This window comes from Stigmatopora argus, chromosome 8, assembly GCF_051989625.1.
Source record: "Stigmatopora argus isolate UIUO_Sarg chromosome 8, RoL_Sarg_1.0, whole genome shotgun sequence".
Taxonomy (NCBI): domain Eukaryota; kingdom Metazoa; phylum Chordata; class Actinopteri; order Syngnathiformes; family Syngnathidae; genus Stigmatopora; species Stigmatopora argus.
The window spans coordinates 1074278-1100979 of record NC_135394.1 but is presented as its reverse complement, the minus strand read 5'-3'; the positions used below and the strand labels follow the sequence as shown (position 1 = coordinate 1100979).

The window sequence follows — 26702 nt, the reverse complement described above, 5'->3', positions numbered from 1 at the left end:
ATGAGTCTCGGGTTGATCTTTCACATTCAGTCGCGCGGGTTTGTGGCGCATGTGCACTTTCGCTCTCCGTTTCAATCGCGGAGATGGCTACAGACACTGACACAGGCTGGATCACGGATCATAGCGCCTCATTCAGTTCTATGCTGAGAGCAGCGGAGGAGTGTGCGCGCCGAGCGGAGTGATCGGCCTCACGGCTTCTCCTCCGCCCAGCTGATTGGAGGAATGAATGAGTGAGTGAGCGAGGCACTGGACAGCCCGGCCGATGTCCCGCCCTCCAGAGCCGTATACCTCACCGTGATTGGTTCATTCAGCTCCGAACCAAAGTTCCCTCTAATTTTTTGTTGGTCTGAGCAGAAAGACAACCTCCCTGAGCGCACTGAGTACCAGTGTGAGCGACATCATCGGTACTCGGATGATTCGCCTAAAGACGTTTCGCCGACGGACGTTTGACAGACGGGCAGGTCGCCGAATGGACGTTCCACCGAACGTTCATTCGGCCGAACGGAGGTTTCACCGAAACGGGATTCGAACGCTCGCCCCGCCGGATCGTGTGTGTACAAGTTTTTCAACCTCGGCCCGCGGGCCATATACGGCCCGTTAGGATTTTTAATCCGGCCCGCCGCCGGTGTTGTCCAAATTATAGTAAAAATCAATGTTCGTCTACCATCAATGGCAGTCCGGGAATAAGCACTCTTGGGCAGGCAGATGTAGCAGAACCGAGCCGTAAAATGACAGCAATCGGGTCAAATCCATCCTAAAACAGCATTTAATGATTAAATACAAATACTGGATGATATCGCGATGGAGGCAAAAAAACGTCTATAGACGTCCATTCGCCAAACGGCTCAAAATGCTCTCAAATTTGGTCAAATCCAGCTGAAAACAGCGTTTAATGATTAAATACAAATACTAGTATTTGTATTTAATCATTAAACTAACAAATACTAGTACGACCTGTCCGTCTGTCAAACGTCCGTCGGCGAAACGTCTTTAGGCGAATCATCCGGTCACGACATCATCATTGCTCGCTATCGGCACACCAGTATCACACCTGCCACAAGCAGGTGCATGTCAATGTTCCCTCTAATTTTTCATGTAAAACATGCTGTAAAACAAGAAAAACATGAGTGGACAGAGCTACTGCCACTGGCTGCCACTTAAACGGCGCCATCATGGGGAAAGGGGTATATAAAAAAAAATAAAATAAAATAAAAAAAAATAAAAAATAAAAATCGATCTTTCATATTAAGACGGGGGCCGCAAATTATCGTCCCGCGGGCCGCAGTTGGCCCGCGGGCCGCAAGTTTGAGACCCCTGCTCTAAAGCATGGTGAAAGACTCATCACAAATTATCGGAAACACTTAGTTTCAATTTTTGCTGCCAAAAGGTGGCACAACGCATGATTAGGTTCAGGGGGTCAATTACTTTTTCACAAAGGGCCAGAGAAGTTGGTAATTTTTTCTGCCTTGGTGAATAAAATTATCATTTAGAAACTGCATTTTCTATTTCCTTGGCTTATCTCTGTGTCATACTAAAATTGCGTGTGCGGTCGATTGGTCGCCGGTCTTTTGGTCGCCCAAAAGACCGGCGACCAAAAGACCGGCGACAAAACAAGGTAAAACATCACGGTCTACGCATCAATCAAAGCCAACAATGGCCCTGAGCAGTTTCACTGAGCCGACGTGTGAGTGTATAAGAGTTTGTATGTACATGAGTTGTCCCCTTAGGAAGGTACGTCAGTCAGGGTCTTAACAAGTTCTCCAACAAAAAACAATAAAAGTCCGGGAAATTTGGAGCTTTTCTTTAGCCTAATAATTAATAGGGCATTAAGTATGACTAAATAGTAATTTGCAGTGTGTATTTAGGGAATTAGGGCAACAATTTAAATGGTAATTATCAATAACCTTCCGGGCGACCAAAAGACTGGCAACCAATCGACCGTGTACCCTAAAATTGGTTTGATGATCTGAAACCTGTGTTAAAAATGCCAAAAAGTACAAATAAAACACAGAAATCAGGAAGGGGCAATTACTTTTTCAACTTGCGAGGAATTTCGGGTTGCGTCACCAAGAACCTGACTCAATAACCCCTCCTTATGATATAAATAAAAATAACTGGATACAAAGAGCCAAAAATCATAATACCGAATCATGAAGACATGCCAACTGCCCATCTGGATGTATGTTATGTCATCTGGATCAGATCAGTGTTTTCTTGTGGTGCCAACTTCAGGCGGCCAATTGTGGCTAATGTGAGCTACATGGCTACTGAAGAGGTAGAGGATTTGTTCATTTTTTGTTATTTAATCACTTAATGGGGTTATTGGGTTAATTAACAATCACCGAGTTTATTTCTAAAGGGTTCAATGTTACAGATTTCTCAAAATGCATTTAACAGTTCAACATTCTACTACCAAGAAATTAAAAAAACTGTTCAGTCACATTATTTCATTTAAAAATTTATGTCCAATTTTACCCATTTACATTGCATTTATTCTTCAGGTGCCTTATTTATGGCTCATAAACATATTAAAACATTTTGTGGGAGATTTTGCAGAACCTTGACAGCATCCATCTATATAAATTACAATTCAAACATTCAAATAAACACAAACAATTAGAAAAACTCCATCCCTCACAAATGGAAAATCTTGTCAAGATAGTGTTAGAAATTGGTCCAGGATTTATGATGTTTCAGGTCCATAAGTAACATCCATGCATCCAGGAGCAGGAGCCTAAAAGTAACATAAATTCATTCAGATCAAAGAAAATCAAAACTTCTTGACCAATGCGGTGGACACACTTCCCCAAAAAAACCCACCTACCCGTGAAGTTTGTGTCAAAAACTGGAAGTGCATGAGAAAAGAGGCAAAGAAAGAAAGAGAGGGAGAGAAATCTGCTTCGTTAGCAACGAGAAAGGTGACCTAAGCGAGAAAGTTTCCATCGGGACAAAGGTCGACAGCAAGAAGGTTAAAAATAGAATTGTGAAGGTTAAAAATTGAATTGTAAACATTGTGTTGGGGTTCAATTTTCAGATGACCTTGTTGGGTTAGATTTCATGATTTTGCTTCAAGTATTATTCACAGTATTTTAGTGAGCTAAGTACCAGAAACATTTTCAGAATGTGAATGTCACTTTTTTTGACAAATAGAACTCACATTGGCTGTAATCTTGTATCTGTGGGGTTGGTTCCCTCTGTCATGTATATTATCGCCATCTTGGCAGCTCTCTATGGTATCTTCCTGACATAAAATTTTCCTTTAAGGGGTAAAGAAGAATGCCCAAGTAATCATTTGTTTATCTTTACAATCATTTTTGTTCTCTAAACTTACCTCTCCACCACACCCATCTCACCTAGTGTCTGGAAAGAGGGTAATTCAGATTTGTGTTAAACAGGAATTAGGAAAAAAGTATTACATATCATAAAACTGTTTACATATTGTAGTGTGATGATTTTGGCATTGGAACTAAACAAAAATTTGAATATGATTTAAGAAAAAAAAAAAATATTAAAACTATAAAAGTTTACCTGCAGGTGGTCATGGTGGCTGAGAATATACAAGGTACCCTGTCCCGAGATCCTGAGGACCTGCTCCCCAGTCCAACCTTCTGTGGGCATGACTGGGACAAACAGAACGCACTGCATGCACTGCAAGACATTCAGTTTTAAACTTAGGCCGACATTTTACACACTATTTGCTACATAGAGAAGAATTACAGTATTCCATGAAGTACCAGAGGTCATAACACCTCTACAAACACTATCAAGTCAAATGTTAAATTTTCTATTTATTTATTTATCAACAAAATGTTAAGACCCACAAAACAAATGCACAAGATGTAGAATATGGATAACAACACAGACCTGTAAATATGTGAAGGAAAACTTTTGTCCCTCCTGTTTTTTATCTAGCTTTTGGAAAAGCACCACCAAGCGGCTCTCCATCTGTTTGGCTGACCATTCCCTATCAATGGTGATTCTGGCAGTCATTCCCATAGCTGAAAGAGTTGCTTGCTCTTTGCCTCGTGGCGCAGTGTTTCTATGAAAACATCAAGTCACATAGATCATCCATCCATTTTCTGTGTGGTTGTCATCCCAACATTTACATCCCATATTTGAGACAGTCAATAGTGTGTACAGTTTTTTTTTCTGTTGTTTAACATTTAAAATGACCCAACTTAGAATATTCTGTTCCTATACTATACATACATGTATTTTAGATATGTATGTGACACAATTAAGGGGATTAAATGACTTCCAGTTGCAGGACAAGAAAGGATGGAGCTTAATTGTGAACATGAAATGTTTTTTTGGATATCAGCAGAGAAACAACAGCTTTCACTGTACGTCTTCTCACCTCCTGATTTCTTCATTGTAGTAGCCTCTCGGTAAACAAAGCACATCTTTGACCACCAGCCCTGTCTGCTGAGGAGTCAGTCGCTTCCATTTCATTCGGGTTTCCTTGTGAGGTGGCTACGTGAAATGTCTTAAAGTGGATCAAAATTGATATAGGGAACAACAATTTAAATAACCATCATCATGTTATTTATCTACTTAAGAGGCTATTACATACATATTTGAATTACTGTATTTTCTCACATATAAGGCGCATTTGTAACTAAAAAAAAAGACCGAATCAAGGGTACAGCTTAAATGCGCACAAGACCGACAGTGTTGTTATACTCTTTCACCAGTAGATGTCAGAACATTAACGTTTACTATTTGCTGGTTATTTTCTGTTTTGCAGTAAGAAAACAACCATTACTGGATGAATTACTACCTTCCTTATGATATTGACCCTAATAATGTGCTTTTGATTCATCCAGTAACTCAGAAATACCATGTGCAATGATTTTTATTACAATTTTCCCTACAACATTTGTACTCCCTACCATGAATGTGGAAGTGAAATTTTTGAATCTGGGGTGGCTTATATATGAGAAATTGAAAAATTTAATGATTTTATGGCAATTTTTAGGGTGCAGCTTATACGCACCGGGGGGTGGGGGGTCTTATGAGAAAATACGGTATCATTTCATCCAACAAGAGAAAATTCAATGTTGAAAATTAAAAGAATAATCCCATCTATGAAAAAAAAATATCATACAATTTCATTTTGGTTCCATGATGCAATTATAATCAATACAATGGCTGTTTTGAACAATATCTAGAAGTTCCTTATTTGTGTTTATGTTTAAAAGAACAAAGACCTAGTGACCAGTCACATAATCACGTGAAAATTAGTTTTTGAAAGATTGGAAATATGCAAATCATGTTTTTTTTTTTTTTTTTAAATAGAATCATGGGGAGAATAATGTTAATACACAATCACAGACCACGTAGGCAGTACCATTTTGGTGTAATGTCAGTTACACCCATGCTTCTAAGATGAATGAGCTAACTCAGATACGTTGTAGTTCAAGTCTTTCTGAAGCTATGCATTGGAAAGTCGACAGGCCGCAGGCAAACAGTTTTATGCCCAACCACAATGAACATTGGATTTAGCGTCTTCATTTGGGAGAATTAGCATGGCAATCAGTCCAAAGTGACCAGGAAATTAAAGTATTTATCATACATACATAGTACTTATATTATACACTGTTACATATCAGTGACAAATATTCTATTGTTTGTGAACAGTTCACCATCCAACATTAACAGTCACTGTTAGCGCAAGCCACGTAAACACTGATAGACGAGATAAAATTGAAACAAGCACACACTCCTTAAAGTTACAATGGTCCATATTGTGTGCTTTTTTTCCCCTCAGGTTTAAAATCACAATTTTTTAGCGATAGCATATTCATAACTGCTTCTGTGGTCCAAATTCTAAGTTATATGACATTTGCTTTCATCCTTTATAGGTTTAATTTTTATTACCTGTTTTATTTGATTTCAATTCTTGTAATTCTCTTCTTCATTTTTGTTTTTTCAAATTCTTATGCAATACTTTTTTTCCACTTGGATGACTTGATTAAAAACTTGTCTTTCTCTTTCAAGCCACATAAGAGCCAAATCATGTGAAACAGACAACAGTTTGAAAAACAATTTGCATTGATTGATTGATTAAATCACATGTTTAAGTAGCGTGACAAGGCAAAGGTATTCAAGAATCATCATGTGCAGTAGCTACGTTAATTTTGTACTAGTATTCAACTACCATTAAAAATGTTTAAAAAGAACAAAAGAAAAATGTTAAGTGTGTTACCGGGGTGGTGCGCTCCACAAGACAAGCCCCGGATTTCCAAGTGAGAGGAAACATCTGAGACAGTCAAAGCAAATCAAGGCAAGTTAATTAACTGTTCACACTTGGAAACCAATCATCTATAGCAATACTACCATTGGTACAATCTAATGACAAGCAATACTCAACTTTATGAGAAGCAATTGAATTTTTAGTCAAAAGGGAATTCCATTTAACATTTATAATTGAGATTGCATTTACTGCGGCACATGGTATTGAAAATGATTTTGCTTTTTTTTTTTTTATTATTTGACTGTGGGAACAATAATATGATACCCCAATGCAACTAAAATGCAAGTACAAATGCTTTTTAAATTATTATTTTTGCTACAGGTCTCATGTCTGCATTACATTTTGCAGATGGTTTTACCAAATAGGTTTTTACCTCCATTTCTATGTCAATGTCTTCCACGAAGTCAGGAAGAGGTGGGCGGTATTCACAGTTTGTATTAATCCTGGCAGGGATCATTGAGTGGGGTTTGGCCTTCCGCAATGTGTCTTTGATCTCCCATGTTGGTTCTTCTTCGCAAATAACGAGAGGATGCTCCAAGTCCTTCAGGGTTAAAATAAATAAATAAATAAATAAATATATAAATAGATATAGATATAGATATATATAGATATAGATATAGATATAGATATAGATATAGATATAGATATAGATATAGATATAGATATAGATATAGATATAGATATATATAGATATATAGATATAGATATAGATATAGATATAGATATAGATATAGATATAGATATAGATATAGATATAGATATAGATATAGATATAGATATAGATATAGATATAGATATAGATATAGATATAGATATAGATATAGATATAGATATAGATATAGATATAGATATAGATATATATATATATATATAGATAGATAGATAGATATATATATATATATAGATATATATATAGATATATATATCTAGATATATATATAGATAGATAGATATAGATATAGATATATATATATATATATATATATATATATATATATATATATACACACACATCAGAACATTAGCATTTGTTGTAAGAGCATTGATCCCAGCAGTTTTACTACACCGTTCTCCGCTACACTCTGATATTAGTCGCATCTCTCAGCGCAAAAGGTGTGGTGTATGGATATCAAAAATTAAGAGCAGTAAAAAAAAATATCACAATGTCTTCATCAAAAATTGAAAATTATCATCTGACAGTGTAAAATAAACATTCTATTCATATACGCTTATAAAAAAGTCATCTAATCCACAAATGACCAGGCCTTCAGTAGTCAAAATGAGAAATGACTAGTTTTAGGTGCAAATAAACAAATTATTTTAACATCCTGCTGAGAAGATTCCCGAACATGGTGTCTTTTTGACGGCATTAAAGCTCACCATATACCTGATAACTGTAATTTACTTCCTTCAGCTCTATTGGTAAGAGCATCCCACAGCATTCTTCAGAAGAAAACAATTCCATCTCAATGTTTTCCTTTGCCGCCAACACAGTCATCTTCCTTTCATTTGGCCTCATTGTATTTGCAATAATTGCAATTTACTAGCGAAGAGAGATACTTATCCTTTCTCATTTACTTGTCAGGAAAATGTCTTTTATGTCTACATAATGCATGGTAGATGATCAGCATCTGTTTTTCTCTATTTTTCTGTGGCGTGACGTTTTCATTCCAAAACTATGGCCAGCTCATTACTTCAGCTGGGATCTTTCAAAGGCTCCAGTCGTGATTGGTTCACATTTGTACTCATGGACTGCATTGATTGGCTAAGACAACATATGCAGTATTCCTTGGACGGGGGGTATTAGGAAACTGATTGGATAATAATGAAATTGGATTAGAAAACAATTTCAGATGTTGAGTAATGACATCTGACCAGTGTTACTCAAACATACTGTGGTTTTACATGGTTAATTGTTTAGACTCTAACCAGCTAGGTGATAAGTTTGTCACTCATCTGTCTGACACATCAATTTCACGACAAAATTTGTAACATGGGATTATATCCCAGCTAACTACGGGCACTAGGCTTCTTCACCGGGCTGCATAGTGATTACTAATTAACACAGAAAAGATAGTCGAAATCTACAACTGACAGTGTGAAGGAGTAAAAGACATATATTGATGATTAGAGTTTATATAAAATCATTAGTTCCAAAGCTATCTTATTGTGTGGCTGCACAATAACAGATAAACCGATTTCAAATGCAATCATAAAAACAAAACAATACTATTAGAAAATAGAGGTTGATCATTCGACATGTCTGCTTAACAAGACAATATTGTCTCAATACTTTTACACAGATTCCGAAAATAAGATAGTGCTTAGCCCTGCAATAGTTGGCTATTGTAACATGCTAAACATGAAATCAATGTATCACGATGCTCCATAATCCATACAAAAAATGTTTGGTCAAAGAAGTAGAATGAGAATTCATCCACATCACGATTAAAAACCTACAATGTGTTGTAACAATACAGCAAATTGACTTATAGTAGTTCTTAGGTATTGCTGAACTATCACTAAAATTTGTAAACTACAGTAGGAACCTTGCTACATTGTACCATCTCCCGAGATACTGTACCATGAGATTGAACACAACACCCCCAGGCTTGTTTAAGACAAAAACGTGCAAAAGGTGCCCACTAATTACAACCAACTATGCTCAGTACAATGAAAAATTGCATTCATAATGATTAGTTTTTGTTTCAATTCTATGCTAGTATATATAAACAGCAATTCCTAATCATTAGAGAGAGTATATACTACTCCTTGCAATGAGTGAAATACACAATATAGAAATAACCCAATTGTTTTTCTCCATGCATATCTCACACTATACAAAAGTCACGCGCAAAGATATATGTAATAGCACTACAGCCTTTGGTTTACGGAGGTGTAAAAGGCAGGAGGCAAACATTAAAATACTTGTGATCTGAAATAGATTTTTTAGTTATTAGTCAAATTAGCGGTGTCCTTTATTAATTCTTGCTGTCTACAAGGATATAACACTTTAAATTAAAAAGGCAAAAGAAAAATAGAGTATCAAAACTATAACAAAAAATATTTGCAATATTGCAGGACCACAAACTTGGAACCCATGCTGGATAGTGTGTTTTTACCTGAAATCCAAGACTTTCCTCAGATTATAGTCTAATAACGAAATCTTCAGGCATTCAACTAATAATGGGCAATATTTTCCCTATTAGTAGCATAGTACATATAGGAGTATATTAAGATATTTGCATCATCTGAAACACTGTGCTTGTGTGTTTAAGCTAGTAAGTGTTTCTGGCTACAAGTCAACAAATGAGGTAAGAAGTAAGAAGCTGTGGCATCGTCAGGTATCAACTCCAGGAATTTTGTAGGACTTGTCTCCATGGCAACAACGATGAGCGTCTCTGTTGGTACAATAGTATACATTAATCTTAAAACACAAACATTTTTAAATCCATTTGGATATTTTGTATTAAGTGGACCCCCACCCTCCAAAAAGAAGAATCAATTAACATTCATTGCAGGTGATAAATGGAAATAAAGACAATGACTGTATTTACTGACAGAATTTGTGGTACAGTTTTTACCTTTGAGTGCAGCCAACAGAATGCTATTGTCTGGGGCAGATCTTGTGCGATTGCAGAGTTCTGGGAGCAGCTTCTGCCACCACAAATCCTATCGAGTTTAAACAAAAGAGGAAATGATAAACTAGCTATACACATAACAGAAATACTGAAAATACATTATTTACATCCTATGGATTCAGTACACTGTAGCTGGATACACATATGCATGTTCAACCGGCTACTAAACTATTTGTAAAATGTAGACAACGCTTAGTTATTTTCCTGAATTAGTGTAGTAAACTTTAGCCTGTGCATCTATGGTTTACCAACCCCCCCTCCACCCAACCAAAAATATTAGTTTTAAATGAAATTCAGAGTAACTCCCTGAGCAAACTTTGACAGTGAGCGCGCCACTGCTATCCACCAATAGTCTGGCAAAAAGTATGTTTCTTATGTCAAAAGCTCCCAGGTATCGCTTTGCGCCCCCAAAGGGGGAAGGCACTATTTGAGAAGCACTGCTTTAGGGTGCGTTGACTTGACTAACAGAGCTTGAAAGTTTTCCTTGATATCTTTATTCTAGTAAGTTAAGCATTTTTTTGCGTTTTTTTACAAGATGAGGACAGCCTGGCAAGTCATCACCCAAGTTGATTTTTCTTTTTTTTTTGTTGACACTAACTTTGAAAGTTGGTTGCCATGCAGCATGTGCCAGTAGCTATCAATTCTCAGAGCAAGAATTTTAATTACTTGTATCAGCGTTTCACCTCGGTCACGATAATTGTATTGTTTAAGGTTAGTTGTGTATTTATATAAAACAATAACTTCAGCATTTTAAACCCAAGCGGTACATATTTGCCAGACAATGGATTGAATGAATTGGGCAACCCTGATAATTTTCAATATTTTCCTTTATAAATCATTGGTTGTATGACCCATTTCAGTAAAATATATCAAATAGCAGACAAACACTAATATTTCAGAAGGGGAAAAAAGAGGTCTTTAGGTGTTGTGGAAAGTAATCAATTAATTGTTTAACTAAGTGGTGGTATATTTTGGCATGGGATATCCTTAACCATAATACTTACTTACCCTCATTGGAAGTTATAGAAAGTGTTAAAAGGCAGTTTTTCCCAAAAGGAAGATTTAAATATTTACATTTAAAAAAATGAACATTTTCCGTAACTCCTATACTTTTTACCCATCTCAAATATTACTGTGATTGTCTGTTATATATGATATATTTAACTGAAAGAGTTGATCCATGCAGCCAAAATTTTATAAATGAAAATCTTGATCAGAGGTAGCCAAGGGGTGTTTTTTGTATCACTGTAGCTTAGGAGGGAAAGCTACTTTTGTGCGTTCCGTACATTTCATAATCCTAAATATTGTGATCATTTAAGAACTTTCAAACCTACAAGAATGAAAACCCACACACTTTCATGACCGGTAAAACAAAGCGGCAATCATTTTCATGTACAGACCATATACTGATCTTGCAAGTGATGATTAGCATAGGCGATTATAGCCTGGGGGCATCGGTCCAGCAGCTCTTCAATGCTCCAACCGTACTGCCCCTTTCTGGTAGCAAAGAGAAGGTGCAGGCTGAAGCCCCATAAAGTTTTGTCTGACAAACTTTCCAACAAAGGCATGACTGAAGCCAATGACAGGGATGTTCCACAAAGGAGAGACTGTTGAAAATACACATCATCAGTGGTAAAAAAGGAGAGACTAAATAGAGGGTGAGTGTGCAGCAAGCACAATACAGATACAGCTTGCAATTTCAATTATGTACGTACATGGTTCTAATTCTTACCTGCATTTTGTGTAAAGCCTCCTGATGTTGGAGGCTGTTATTCTGAGGTGGACAGAGAACAGTCAGCCACGGATATAAAGCACCGTAATGGGAGCAGGAATTGATCTGAAAATAATAGACCAGAAATCAAATTTTCATGAGGCAATTTAAACATAAAACCATTTATTCTTTAACATTGAATATGGGTTTATTTTTTACTGACATAAAAAGTTGCTTGATATAATGCATATTTTATAAAAAATCTCATTTAGCCATTTTACCAGATCATCAGCACTTTTTAGTGACTTGTGTACTAGAGGTGCAGACCCAGGTTTGTCTGTGCTGGTGCGCATTATTCGATCAATATAAATAGAAGACAATCGGAACAGAAGCTCTTGAATGACCGGTTCCTGCGACGAGGCCATTAGCATTGCTTCCCAGAAATCTACTTGTAAGCTGTTTTCACAATCCAGCACCTGCAGTAGTACATGCACATACAACACATCAGAATTTCAGCAGTTGGTTTAAAGCACGTGTCAAAGTGGCGGCCCGGGGGCCAAATCTGGCCCGCCGCATCATTTTGTGTGGCCCGGGAAAGTAAATCATGAGTGCCGACTTTCTGTTTTAGGATCAAATTAAAATGAAGAGTATAGATGTATATTAAATTTCCTGATTTTCCCCCTTTTAAATCAATACTCATTGTAATTCTTTAATAATTTTTTTTCTGTGTTTTTTGTTCAAAAATCATTGGGTAAAATCTAAAAATATATAAAAAAGCTAAAATAAACATTGTTTTAGATCTATTAAAAAAACAGAATATTCAGGGCTTTTAATCCAGTTCTTTTAATCAATTTATTAAAAAAAATATCTAAATATTATATCTAAAATGTTCCGGCCCACATGAGATCTGGCCACCATGAATGTGGCCCGCCAACCAAACTGGGTTTGACACCCCTGGTTTAAAGACTACAAATGAATGATAATTGATTGACAATATACTATATATCTATATGGGGCATCTTTTGATTTTTTGTCAGATCACAAAGTTCCCTAGCATGGATTTTTTACACACACTTGGTCAACTCTCCAAGTGTGGATGTAGTTCTGCACTGTCCAGTACATTAACTGTGTCAATCTATTATAATCACCAGTTGCCAATTATACTGGTGGCCTGTCCATTGCGGGGAACATATTGAGACAAACACACACACATACACACGCACGCACCCACCAAGGTAGCACAGATGACATTAAACTTTAGAATGACATGAAGAAACACATACCTGAAACATGTGGTCTACTTGCTCAAGCTGAAATTTGTTATTCTCATGGAGACCAACCATGGCAGCCACAAGAAGGCCAGGCTGGGACTTGGCCATTTGTTGGGTTAATGCTGTGGCAGAGATGTTTGTTTGTTGGCCTCCACCACCACTATGCAGCAACACCCTTGGCTCCTCAATGAAACCATAAACCAATACCATCTAGAAACACAAAGTTGCAGATGTCATTTGCAAATTTCAGAAGTCAAGGATTTTTACTGACTGCAATACTATTACAGTGATCTGTAAAAATATTCATACCCTTAAATATTTCTACATTTTGTCAGATTATGAGGAGAACAGAAAGCACTTTTGTAATTGGAAGTTTATGTGAAAGACCAATGCAAATTACTTTTTGTGAAGTAGAGAGAAAATTATATAAATTATATATTTTTTTTATTTACAATTACAAAACTGTTGGGGAAAAAGTATTTGGTCCTCTGAGTCAATTCTTTGTGGAAACAAATTTTGATCCAAATACAGTTGCAAGTCTTTTAGCATTTGTCTCTCTACTGGCCCTGCAGATCTGTTAGATACTGAATGTTTTACCCCATTTTCTTTCTAAAACAGCTCAAGCTCAGTCAAATTAGATGGGGAGTGTTTGAGAAGAATTTGCAAATCTTGCCACGGAGACCTAAATAGATTCTAACAAAATATGTTTTGCATTGAACTATTCCAATGTAGCTGTGAATTGCTAAACCTCAGACCCTAACAGTTTTTTTCCACAATTGATCTGCGTTTGGCCATGTACATATTCTCATAAACTCTGATAATATTACCTGCTGAAGAGGGCCCAAGAGCATGATTCTGCCAAACCATGTATGGCAGTGAGGATGTTGTGTCCAGAGTGATGTGGTGAGTTAGTTTACTGCCACATATAGGATTTTACATTGAGGCCAAAAAGTTACATTTTGGTCTCATCTGACCGGAGTATCTTCCATTTTTGTTGTGTCCCTGATATGGCTTCTGGTAAACTCCAAACAACCCTTCTTTTGGTTTTCTTTTATTAATGGCTTCCTTCTTGCCTCTATTCCATAAAATTTCTTGTGCATGCATCACTGCAAAAATTGTACATTGGCCTTTTAATTGCTCACATTTTTTATACTGAAGTAAATTGGATCTAAGATATTTTAATGCCTAATCTTGAATTCAATTCACTTTACTTTTCAAGGATCCATCTATTATCATTAAGTTAAAAAAAATGCTGTTGTCATGCCCAGGGCTCGGCAGGTGGATGTGCTTGTCATCCAATCACAGGTCCAGCACCAGACAGTTCAAGCAACACCAGGTGTGACTCCTCATCATCATCTTCAACCTACTTAAGTCAGCTAGAGCTTGAGCACATCACTGGATTGTGTCTATACATTCACTGTTAGTACCTTCTCACGTTTTCCCTGTTGTCTGATCGCCGAATTCATGCTTTGCCCTAGGACCACATTTCTCCCCCATGGATTCGGTACATTTGAGATTATCCCATGGACTTCAGGACTCTTGACCCCCACGTCACGTTGACCAACCTACCTACACTTCTCCCCTCGTACCCTCTCACTGAATCTTAGTACCTCGCAAGAAAGAGAAATCACCACGATCAGTTGTTCGTGTGTAAGATATGCTGAATTACTCTTTGCAATTGCTGGTTAGTATTGCATCAGTTTGGTGCGAGTTATAAAAACAGTTAAGTTATGATAAGACATCAGCTTTGCCGTTGTTTGGGAGTATCAGCCCACACCCTGTTTCTGTTATCTTCTCTTTACAGCACCATGTTTTTACATATAAATAGAGGCACAAACTCTTCGTTCGGAGAGAGTTGCAGGACAACAGACCGTAAGCAGTACGCGCTGTTTGAGCTCTCCCCACACTGCAGTTTGGTAATAAACTAAATCTCTTTGAAATTGGTCTTACTCTTTCTTAACCTGCCTCCTGAAGTTGTTTTACAGAGATCCAGATCTATCAATGTACCTGCTTTGGGGCCCTTTGCCCAGGAACACAACAGCTGTGAGTGCTATCTTCAACCTTAATATTTGTAGGAACTTACAAAAAATACTCCCTAACTGCTAACCTCAGCATGTCTTTCCATCAGGTGTGTGTACTGTGGCAGATCATCCAAGCGCAGCAACATGGTTGCCATGGTGATTGTCATTGCAACAGACACACCGACGCTGTCCTCCAGATGTTGCAAGATTTGGAGTGTCCGCGAAGGATTGACATTTGTCATAGTTGGACTTGCACACGCATTGATAAGTTGGGAGGGTTCTGATTGGCTAAAAATATCTATGACCTCATCTGCTGCTTCCTGTGGAGAGAAAAGTGTTTTGAGCGTTACTGATGGAGTAAAAAGAAATTTGTTGTACTAACAAATTACTTTAAAAGATAAAGATAGTTGTAAAACAAGTATTTTACAACCATGCATGAATTACCTTCAAAAACAATTTGCAAAGGTTAAAATTCACATCTTCACTTGACACATTAGCTATGTCAGCTGTTTATCTATCTACCGCTAACTGTTTATCTTTTATATTAAAAGGCTCTTCATCTCGTTATGAATGTCAATGCTTAGTTTGGAAATTAGGGTTAGTCTTTGTAAGGCTTGATATCCTTAACAGCATCCTTCTGCTTCAGGATGGTGCATTTTGTTGAAAAACTCCTCTCGTATTGCCGAGCCAGCTCCATCACGCGTACACCACTCATGGTTTTCAATTATTTCGTGCTTAATATCGATTGTTATCATACGCCTTTTCTTCGCACTACCCTTCTTTGCACCTGCTTGCTTTGGATCCATTGTTTTTCCCTTAATTCTGCACTGACTAACTCCCCCCCAAAAAACACGGGAAAAAATGCAACACTCCACCTAGTCCTCGTAAATATCTTTACACGAAGGAATTGCGACGAGAAAGACAGTGCGCTAAAATCAAAAGCAGCCTCTTGCGTCTCGGCCACCTGGCTGTCTCGTATGCTCGTATCTCAAAATTTGCCTCGTATCTCAACGCAAATATTTGCTCGGAATTTTACTCTAATCTCAAATTGCTTGTATGTTGGGGCACTCTATGTCAAGGTATTACTATAATATAGATGTTTGACGATTTCAACTGTTTAAATGCCTGCTCAGCATCGAGGTGCCAGTCTCTTTGTTCTCTTATGAGAGCAAAGCGCCACATTGACCACATTCAACGAAGCCAACGCAAGTTTCTACAGCATATTTTCCAAAACTAACTGTTACCGGTAATGGTGCGTGTTTCTCGTTTCAGTTCTCCTGTCTTTATTTTATCCTTAACTTCTTGCGGCGTTCACGTAACGTGCGAAGAGCAGGCTCTGGCTCTGTGGTTCCGCCTCCAATTGCAATTACATTACAGCGCCTTCTCTGTTTTATCCAAAATTCCAAATTATTTATTTCATAACAAGTACACATCATTTTAGTATACATTTTTAATAACCTTTTTAAAAAAAAAAGTCATTGAGACCACACATCGTTTTAGTATAGTACTTTTTTTTTTCAGCGAGAGAAGCCCGGCCGACCCGAACCAGATGTAATAATTGACAACTTAGGCCCGACCCAACCCAAAATTCAGGTTCGGGCTCAAAATCTTACCGCTAGGATCAAGTGTAAACTGTTGCCATTACCTGACTGAGTTGCTGATCAGTCTCTTCTAAAAGGTAATGCTTCAGGTAAAACAAAAAGCCAGGGCCGTAGGAGGATGAAGTTCTTGAAAGGGGGCGATTCCTGGCCATGATATCAGTGACTGACAGGCCAGACATTCTGTAGTAAGGCAAAGCCTGATGACAGTGTCTTTGGTTCCCCCTATTAACACCAAGAAGAGAGTAATTAGAATGATTTTTATTGGATAATAAACTGTTTAGAATAAGAAGTACTGAACCTTACATGTTCATTTATTTTTTGGAAGGTGCATTTTTTTAATTTAACTGATGAGGCTAGTGAGTATTTTACTCTAACAAATGAAATTAATTTAAAAAAAAAAAGTTTTAAAAAAATACACTTTCTTGCTTATGTCAGCTACCATTATTAGGTCTTATAAATCTTACTAAAGTATGCATTCAGGAGAATGTGAGCAATTCCTACCAATCTTACTTAATAGCAAATACAAAAAAGAATTGTTAAATATTCAGCAACGACAGGTGGTACATCAGTCAGATGACTAAGATTCACTTATCAAGCCTGATAAGTTTGTATTCAATGGTATAGTGGACTCCAATATATAAGGAGTCAATCAAACGGCCTAAACGTTCATACAATGGTAAGATGCCCCCAAGTTAAAAACCTACACACATTTTATTCAGGAAGATTAACATACTATTAGATGTATTGACTATGAAGGAATTTTTATTTTCTCCTGATTTTTCACAAAATTGTATTACTTGCTGAAACAGTCTCCCAGTTGAGCACAATTTTCCCGGAATGCTTCCTCCATTTTTAGTCTGTCAGTCTTAATGACGAGCTGTCCCTCAGGATGACTCTCTATGGGCCTCCTGTTGCTTTGGCAGTGCTGCACTTGTGAAGAATGTAGCAAGGCCGCACGGAGGAGGAGATGAGCCTCACTGAGAAGGTGCCAAAGACTCTGGAAGTGCTGATTGTTTTGTGCATATTGTTGGCTATATTCAACCTTACACATGGGCACATTCACAATGAAAACATTTGAGTTAAAACATTTAAAACAGACAGAACCAAATGGAGTAACTGTGTCTGCATTACCATCTCTTGGTAAAGCATGAGTGGAGGAACAGTATCAACCACATAGAGGTTCCATCCATGTCCCACAGTGCTCGTCACTTTCGGAGAAGACATTGTCCACTTCCTGCTTCTGAGGTCAAAAGCCACACAGACAGGAAATCAGATATATACTCAAAAAGAATTTACGAGCCCTTGGTGTCTGTTTTTTTAATCAATAAAGTATGAAAAAAAGTCCCCGATACAGAACCTAGTAGTACTCAAGTCATTAACATAAGCATTAACTTTACAAATAAGCTGTATATTTGGAAACTCTAGATCGTAGGTGTCAAACCGATTCCACAAATGGTCAAGTGGATGCAGGTTTTCCTACCAACCACTGAAGAAGACACCTTGGCATAAATCTATTATCTATCAACTGTAATTACTTGATTGCAGGCAGGTGCTGGTTGCAGTTGGAAGAAAAACCTGCACCTACTTGGCCCTTTGTGGAATCAGTTTGACACCTGTGCTCAAGATGAATGACGTTGAGCCTCCTAGCCCAAGCATTTACCTGAAATTGATGGGCTATCTCTGGAGAGATCTTAAAATTATTGTGCATCAAAGGTTGCCATTCACCTTTTTGGAGCTCCAGTGCTGCTGTGAAGATGAATGGCCAAAATGATCGAGATATTTGCCATAATTTGTGGGATCATTGCATTTAGGCTATTATACAGCAATTGCCAAAGCTGTAGATACAGAGGCTACAGAAATTTAGTATGTACAAGGTGATCTCTTTTTTTTTTTAGTGTTCATAAGTTTGCTAAGCAATATATATATATATATATATATATATATATATATATATATATATATATATATATAGCAAACTCATGTATAAATTAGTGAGTTTTGTTTGAAGAATTTGTATTGTTTTGGCTGTTACCTAACAAATGTTGTTAGAACACATGTCAGATTCACTTTATTTATCATCCAAGACAGAGGAGATTGAATTTCTAACTTTATCCTTCATACCATGATGTTTGAGAGTATTTTCTGCAAAAACATAATCATTATCATTATGCTGGCTTCTGTAGCTGAACAGCCCAAACATTAAACAGAAAACCATAATATGTTAGAAAAAAAGCACTCTTAAGTAGCCGATCTTTGCATAATTAAGTAGTTAGCGTGTCAGCCTCACAGCTCTGGGGTCCTGGGTTCAAATCCATGTCGGTCGACCTGTGTGGAGTTTGCATGTTCTCCCCGGGCCTGCGTGGGTTTTCTCCGGGTACTCAGGTTTCCTCCCACATTTCAAAGACATGCATTGTAGGCTAATGCCATTAGAATGAAGCTATACTCAATAAAGTATTTGAAGGTTAAATTATTTTTAGGGTTATGACCCAGACAAAAAAGACCACTTACAGAAGCCCTGAACTACAGCATGTGAGGGTAGACAGTGACATATCCATTAATTCATTCTGAACTGTTTATTCTCATAAGGGTTGCAAGGGGGTTCTGGAGCCTATCCCAGCTAACTACAGGCAGCAGGCGCTGGCCAGTTAATCACGGGGTACAAGGAGACAAAGGACAACCATTCACGCACACACTCATACATAGGGGCAATTTAGAGTTTGGAATGTGTTTGCATGTTCAGCCCGGGCCTGCGTGGGTTTCCTCCGGGGACTCCGGTTTCCTCCCACATTCCAAAAACATGCATGGTAGGCTGTTAGGAAACTTTAAATTGCCCATAGGTGAGTGTGAGAGTGAATGGTTGTCCGTCTCCTCGTGCCCTGCGATTGGCTTGCCACAGGTGTTCCCCACCTCTGGCCCGATGTCAGTTGGGGTAGGTTCCAGCACCCTCCGTGACCCTAGTGAGGATAAAGCGGTTCAGAAAATGAATGAATGAATGTCACAGGTTCGCGTGTGCACGTGTATGTGCACGAAATTGAAATTCACGTCCACTAATGTCGTGTGTTTAGCCAGAGTTGAACTGGGACATTGCCTACTGGTTTATGTATTCTTCATTTACCCTTCAATAATGGCACCTTAGTATAAGTACTATAGAATTAGAGTATAGGATACTGAGGGGTCAGAGTCCAAAGAACAAATAACATGCTGAACTGTCAAGTTAGTCACTATAGCAATCAACTCTGCCATTGCCTCAGACTGCAGGATTATTTGGGATGGGTCTAAAGCAGGGGTAGGCAAATCGGTCCTCGGGGGCCGCTGTGAGGGCAGGTTTTTGTTCTGATTGATCCAACGAAGACAGTTTAACCAATGAGGTTTCTGCTGAAACAAGAAGCAGCTTACTGCACTGATTGCACTTCTAAGATACCAGATTGGTGGAAAAGTTTCCTCTTATAGGTTGGAACGAAAACCCGCACTCACTGCAGTTTGGATTAGCTGACATCAGTAAATCCCTAGATTTCTGGCATGCCACTCTCACTACATAAGGACTAAATACCGTAAGTGGCTAATAAGCGCAATTTTGACTTTTCAGATTTTCATTTCAAAGCAAATTATTTCAAATCAATTAACCAAGTGCATCACGCAATTTGCAAGCAAAATATCTTTAAAAGACCAAAGTATAGTTACTATTAGCAAGGTGTGCATTTCCCCCAACACATACTTGCGAAGCCTCACCGGCATGTGCTGAAAAATGTGGCCAGGGGATGCTTCTCCCTAGGGCAGGGGTGGCCAAGTCCGGTCCTCGAGAGCCGTTATCCGGTCTGTTTTCCATATCTCCCTCCACCAACACACCTGAATCAAATCATCGGGATTGGTATCAAGCTTCTGGACAGCTTGCTGATGAGTTGATTATTTGATTCAGGTGTGTTGGTGGAGGGAGATATGGAAAACAGACTGGATTGTGGCTCTCGAGGACTGGAGTTGGCCACCCCTGCCCTACGGCCACACTCACGAAGCCTCGGTGGTATGGTAACTAAGTTGTGTAGGCATAGGCAAACGTCTACCCTCACAGGGGAAAAAAAACCTTTACATTTTAGTTAAAATTATTAGTTTAGAATCTAAGGGACATAATTTTTTGTTAGTTAAATTGGTTAAGGTTGAATTGATTTAGGAAAGATAAAAATAATGCTGCCACTGTTAGACAAAGCTGTAAAGTCAAACTTTTTACATTGGTGAATTAAATGTTGAAAATGTTTGGATGAACATTAAGGATATAATACTGACAGAATTGGAGACAGGAATAATAATGAATCCAATCCATTACTTCTGCAAAAAGGATTCTAAACCCTCCAAACTGTGCTTTAAAGACTGAATTTATCAAGCACAAACAGCAGTTACTGAGCCAAAGAAATTTAACTTTGTACTAGAACAAATAAATAACAAATACTTGTGAGTGGTCGAGGACACTGGATTTCGTCACTATCTCGAGTCTTACTTAGATGCAAATATTTTACAGATTCTATAAAGAGCTACAGTTACTCTTACCGAGAAGCCTCATGCAAGTTTAATTGGTTGCATGTAGATTTTTTTTCTCCAAAGCAATTACACTGTAAAGGCAGAAACAGACTGGGCATTTGCTTTGGTCAAGTGTCCCAGCTTCACTGTGTTGCAATTACAGACTATCACTGATTCTTAGTCATACTTCAAATATATCAATAATAAAACCTTCTATTTTGTCACTTTTTGAGAGATGCAATCTAATGAAACTGGTACTTTTGTAACTGATCCCAAATCTGTCAGTCCATAATCTCTTAAAGTAGTGATTTTTCATTCTATCCCTTTGAAGGACATGACAATGCAGCTCAGACTTCTAGTGACAGCAAGTGGCAGCTAGGGCTGGTGTAATCTTACACAAAGGTACGTGAAAGAAGGCTCTCCAGAGCTGGTGTGGTGGTGGGATCAATTCCCACCGCCAGGAAAATACCAGTCAGCATGGTGTTTTCTTTCAATATGCTAAAATGTACAACACACACATTAAATAGTTTGACGCACATATACTAAACCTGTCCATTGTTCTGTGCAAAAAGAATTGACCGTGTGGGCTGCAAGTATTGTGTTTTGCTTCAGAATGACATACAGGCCTCGGCGTTTGGCATTGCGTTCAGTCTCCTCTGGTGTCTCAGTGTCAGCAGTAGAGAACAGGATGATGTGACAGCCGCACACGCACAATGAGCGAAGGCCAATAAAAAGTTGCATCCTGAGAGCACACACCTCAAGGCTCCAGGGTGGACAAGCCTGAAAGCAGGCGCAAATAAATTTTCAATTATTCCTTGAGGGCGGTTTTAAAACAAAATACAACATACCGGAAATTTTGCTAACTCACTTGTGCTTTTTTACTTGAAAATTGTGTTTCCAAAAGTTATAATTAACTCAGATTTAGTAAATATCACACACAACAATTACTGTAGTAAAAGCATTATTCACACAAAAAGAAGTGCAATTGAATCATGAGTTTGTATGATTCTATTTCCAAATTTAACGGAACGAAAAACTAATTCACATTGACAGTCACAGTTTTAGAGAATTAGGTCCTCAATTAAGCTCAGTTAGTATCCATCTATCATGAAGATCTGATCCGTTCACACTGTGTTTTTTGTGATTTCTCTTTTTTTGTGATTGTACCAACCCCTGCAATGCCTACAAGCGTGTTGCTTCTTAGGATGTTACTAAGTCTAAACAGCAACGGAGAATAGACAATCATCTGGAAGGTGCAAGTTCTAAATATGGCAAAGGAAGAGTAAACTTACGCTACTATCTTGCTCAATTGCATAGAAAATGAGTTTACCATTCACTCCATCACTAAGGACATGATGTTTTCCATCAATTTCAGTAACACAGCAAAGACGTTTTTACGTCTCAAACCTCTGTCTGTGTGCAACCTACGTTGGAAGTATAAATAGCCGACTGCCGAAAGAAGAACACAGCCTTACGAATATTATCACAACAAAGTGCAGGACCATCTTTATATTATTTCATATTAAATGTTATTTCTTAAGACCTTCTCAGTTTTATTTTTATAAGCTACAGGCAACACTACAGATTTGCTGTGGCGACCACTGAGAGGATAAGCTAAAAGTGCACCCACTTCCAATTTTGAAATGAGCAACACAGGCCTAGTTCAATAATAACAGGTGGAATGATATCATATTGTGTGAATAATTTTATACATAAGTCATACTGGAGTAAAAGTCGCACCCCAAGCCAAAAAATAAGAAAAACTCCAACTTAAAGCCCGGAAAATACGGTATGTCCCTGTTCATGATTGGGCTAGTAGCCAGAGTACCCAGAGCCAAACTATGCCAAGTATGCATTCATGAAAAGTAAGGAAGAGCCAAGACCAAAGAGGAAATAAAGTAAGTTTTCACCATCTTAAACAGTTTTGTTATGCATAAGTGTGATGAGTGTGCCCTAGTGTGTTGTGTGTAATTTTTTAAATGTCTTTTCATGCAATTGTGTTGCTAGTTAAATAGCTCTGTATATGGTAGGTTTTGACATTAGTGACATTGTAACGTCATTCCTTCTTTTAGAGAGAAATACAGTATTTCATAATCATCCATCAAGATCCCATAACGCATGATTTTTTTTAAAATGCAAACTGCAACCATAGACAAAGGATACAGAATTGGGCGTGTCAGATGCATCTACCATCATCATAATATCAAAATGTTGGGCTATTCTAAACATGATATATGTAGACTTAGCTAGGAATTCCCAAAAAATTGTTTCCGGATGCAAGTAATGAATAGTATTTGTTAAAGAAAAGCAGTTTTCTGCTTTTCAATTGTTTGTTACTGAAAAAAAAAACTTTGATAAAGTTTAAAGAATTAACCAATACTATACAGAAGTATGCGTTTGACAAATTGGATCATTATTGCAATATGCTGACAGAATCCCATTCACGTCTTTTTAACTATGGAGGATAGTTCAAACATTATAAGTGACAGAGGTTACGCCTTTTCCAATCTTGAATTTGTCTCCAGTGACTTTGCTTACGTTACATCACTGGAACACATAGCAGTTGGTATGTGCTGACTGAACCAATGTAAACGAGCAGCTTTGATCACTAGTCATTATTTTATCTACAGTGGTAGCTCATTTCATCTCATCTAATTTTCTGAACCGCTTTATCCTCATGAGGGTCGCGGGAGGTGCTGGAGCCAATCTCTGCTGTCTCCGGGCCAGAGGCAGGGGACACCCTAAATCGGTGGCCAGCCGATCGCAGGGCACAAGGAGACGCACAACCATGCACAGTCACACCCATACCTAGGGGCAATTTAGAGTGTCCAATTAGCGTACCATGCATGTTTTTGGAATGTGGGAGGAAATCTGTAGTACCCGGGGGAAACCCACGAAGGCCCGGGGAGAACATGCAAACTCCACACAGATGGACATGACCTGGATTCGAACCCAGGGCTGTGAGGCTGACGCACTAACCACTCGCTCCACCGGGCCTCCCCAGTGGAACCTCTATTTACTAAATTAATTGGTTCCAGAAATTGTCTCAGGGACTTGGATTTTTCATTAGTGGAAGCATATTTAACATTGAATAACAATAATTCTTTCCACAATGTTTAATACTGAAAAAAAATTACAAAGGTATACCAATATTGTGTGAAATATGTAGGCAAATGTATACATGTATGTATGCAAAGAAAAAAGATAGGACATTTATTCAAAATGAAGAAATGCAAAGACATATACCAATGAGGTATGCAAGTAGCAGCTGAGCAAACATGCAGGTAAACACACTAAAACTTAAAATTATGTTAAGCACATTCAGAAAAACGTTGGAATATAGGGAATGGGAAAGCAACTCTAGCATGACAATTAAATGACAATTCCAAACGCCTCAACAGAAAAATACTGTGATCCTTCACCACTTCACGGCTTCAACATTTGCGGTGAAGTACATCGCGGATTTTAGATTAAGTATTAAAAAAAACATAAAAATATCAAATTTCATGCTGAAATCACAACTGAAAGACAAGAGATGAAAAATGGGGGAAGTCAGGGCACCGCTTCTTCTTCAACGCAAAATTGGGTGGCACTCATTGCCAAAGAAGAACAACTTTACCGCACAAGAACGATGCGCCGAAGAAATTGGACACTCTAAATTACCCATAGGTGTGGGTGTGAGTGTGCAGGGTTGTCCGTCTCTTTGTGCCCTGCGATCGGCTGGCCACCGATCCAGGGTGTCCCCTGCCTCTGGCCTGGAATCAGCTGGGATAGGCTCCAGCACCCCCCGCGACCCTAATGAGGATAAAGCGGTTCAGAACATGAGATGAGATGAGACTTGGAATGCGCGAGGAAGCTATTTTTAGGGTGAACGTCCGCTGTGTTGATCGCAATAAGTACCGTGTCGGCATGAAATAAAACCAGTCACTCAAGCGGCCACGGTCATACAAAAATTTGAATTTAGTGCACAAACAAGGCCCATCGACTAATTGGGCACATCGACCATTATAGAGAAAAATTTAGACTTTTAAGTGCGCCCTATTGGTGTGAAAATACGGCATTTTCACTGTGAGTAAAGTATTTACAATTTTTTAAATATACATTATATTTATATATTAATACTTCAGTCTTTTCATATGCTTATATAACTGTAATATTTAATAAATACACTTCTTGATAATTGTACTTGTGTACTAGTATTTTTGTATAGGCCTGAAAACATGTAGTAATATAGTAATAATAAAGGTGATCCAACTTTGGGATTTTTCGATTATCATCTCCTGTCTACATTATGCACGAAAAACAAGGGATTAGTGTACCTACAGAAAATCTGTGAAAAATGGATTATTGGCTGTAAGTTCCTTTTGATGTTGCAGAGGAGTTTTTTTCTCATTACTCTTACCCTCATTGTGGTATCGATGTAGGGGTCCTCAAACCTGGCTGCAACTGCTGCACAACGCACTGTGAAGCACTGCAGAGCATTCCTAGTACACAATCAAAGAAATATGAGTAAAAATATTGAAATATACCAGTGACATGGTTAAATTTCTTTACCTCCATCACCATGCAGTGTATTTATTGATGTGCTGTTTGCTGTTGGCGCTTTTTGCACAGCAACACGCTCGTTTATTAACAAACAAATTTAAATGAACTTGGATTACGATGCAGACACACTCAAAAATAAGTTTAATATAACCTTACACTAAACTTAATTCTAATTTTGTAGTATTTAAGTTTGATACCGGGCCGGGTTGGCTGTATTTGCCCCGCCTCCACCCTGACTTTCTCTAAACGATGTGCTGTTTGCTTTTGTATTCCCTTCAAAATGTTCCGAAAATGATGCACACAAATGTCCTCACAATAGCATAACGCACGGCCACTTGGCAACGAGAAGTAATATATACTCGTACTCGCGATCGCTATGCCATTCATGCTGAGTGACGAAAAAAAACCACTGAAAAAAATGCAACGCTCCGCCCAGTGCTCGTAGATATCTGTTATACACGAAAGATATGCGGCAAAAAAGACAGTTCGCTACAATGATAAACAGCCTCTCATGTCTTGGCCACCTGGCTTTCTCGTATCTCGAAATTTTTCTCGTATCTAGAGATAATTATTTGTTCGAAATTTTACTCGTATCTCGAAATGCTCGTATGTCGGGGTGCTCGTATGTCGAGGTACCACTGTACAAGTAAATCGTCATACGAGCACAGTCCGGGAACACATTAAGCTCATATATCAAGGTATGACTGTCCATCAATTCTCACAAAAAGCCTGGTTACCTGTACTTGCAGTTTGTACTTCATTATATAGTATTTTTATACTCCATTTTTCTATGGACTAGTATCAAATGCAACTGTGACTTCAATGCAGTGTCAGAGTATTCTAATGCCCATAATCATTAGAGTTACGTAGTGGAACTCCATAGTAAACTGAGGAGACACTGTACTTGTAATATTAAGCAGGCTAATATTAGGGAAATAAAAACTTTGTAAGTAAGACTTACTGGGTAATGACATGTAGCAGGTGATCGGTCAGCACTGCTTCCATGACCTTCTCTGGATACTGGTAAATCGAGATAAGTTCAACCCCGCCTTTTAGGCTATACAGGTAGCCAGTTGTGGGAAGAGAAAAGAAGCAGAACACACAAGCTGGCTCTTCGACCGGAGACTGACAGCCTGCATGCACATGA

General features: G+C 38.1%; 1 protein-coding gene and 1 long non-coding RNA gene across 4 annotated transcripts in view; one reads left to right on the top strand and one right to left on the bottom strand.

Annotated features, from left to right (window-relative positions):
- Positions 1–2327: 2327 nt before the first annotated feature.
- The window catches only part of hps3 (HPS3 biogenesis of lysosomal organelles complex 2 subunit 1), a 36665-nt gene continuing 12290 nt past the window's right edge, over positions 2328–26702 (bottom strand). For 2 of the 3 annotated variants that reach the window (XM_077607964.1, XM_077607965.1), the window contains exons 12-33: positions 26517–26688; positions 25413–25494; positions 21633–21790; positions 21407–21508; positions 17633–17741; positions 17299–17543; positions 16546–16723; positions 14987–15220; positions 12892–13089; positions 11890–12084; positions 11630–11734; positions 11298–11504; positions 9841–9928; positions 7644–9657; positions 6630–6797; positions 6209–6262; positions 4358–4486; positions 3865–4039; positions 3529–3648; positions 3332–3360; positions 3158–3257; positions 2328–2734 (exon numbers count right to left, since the gene is read on the bottom strand). In XM_077607964.1, the coding sequence (XP_077464090.1) occupies positions 9530–9657; positions 9841–9928; positions 11298–11504; positions 11630–11734; positions 11890–12084; positions 12892–13089; positions 14987–15220; positions 16546–16723; positions 17299–17543; positions 17633–17741; positions 21407–21508; positions 21633–21790; positions 25413–25494; positions 26517–26688 (2201 nt within the window). In that variant the 3' untranslated portion in view covers positions 2328–2734; positions 3158–3257; positions 3332–3360; ... (4 more) ...; positions 6630–6797; positions 7644–9529. The remainder of the gene's footprint in view (positions 2735–3157; positions 3258–3331; positions 3361–3528; positions 3649–3864; positions 4040–4357; positions 4487–6208; positions 6263–6629; positions 6798–7643; positions 9658–9840; positions 9929–11297; positions 11505–11629; positions 11735–11889; positions 12085–12891; positions 13090–14986; positions 15221–16545; positions 16724–17298; positions 17544–17632; positions 17742–21406; positions 21509–21632; positions 21791–25412; positions 25495–26516; positions 26689–26702) is intronic. The other variant, XM_077607966.1, reaches the window with a different exon arrangement.
- On the top strand, positions 13848–14901 carry LOC144079293 (uncharacterized). Its single transcript, XR_013301495.1, has 3 exons — positions 13848–14215; positions 14358–14529; positions 14684–14901. It is a non-coding gene; the product is annotated as an uncharacterized LOC144079293 (long non-coding RNA).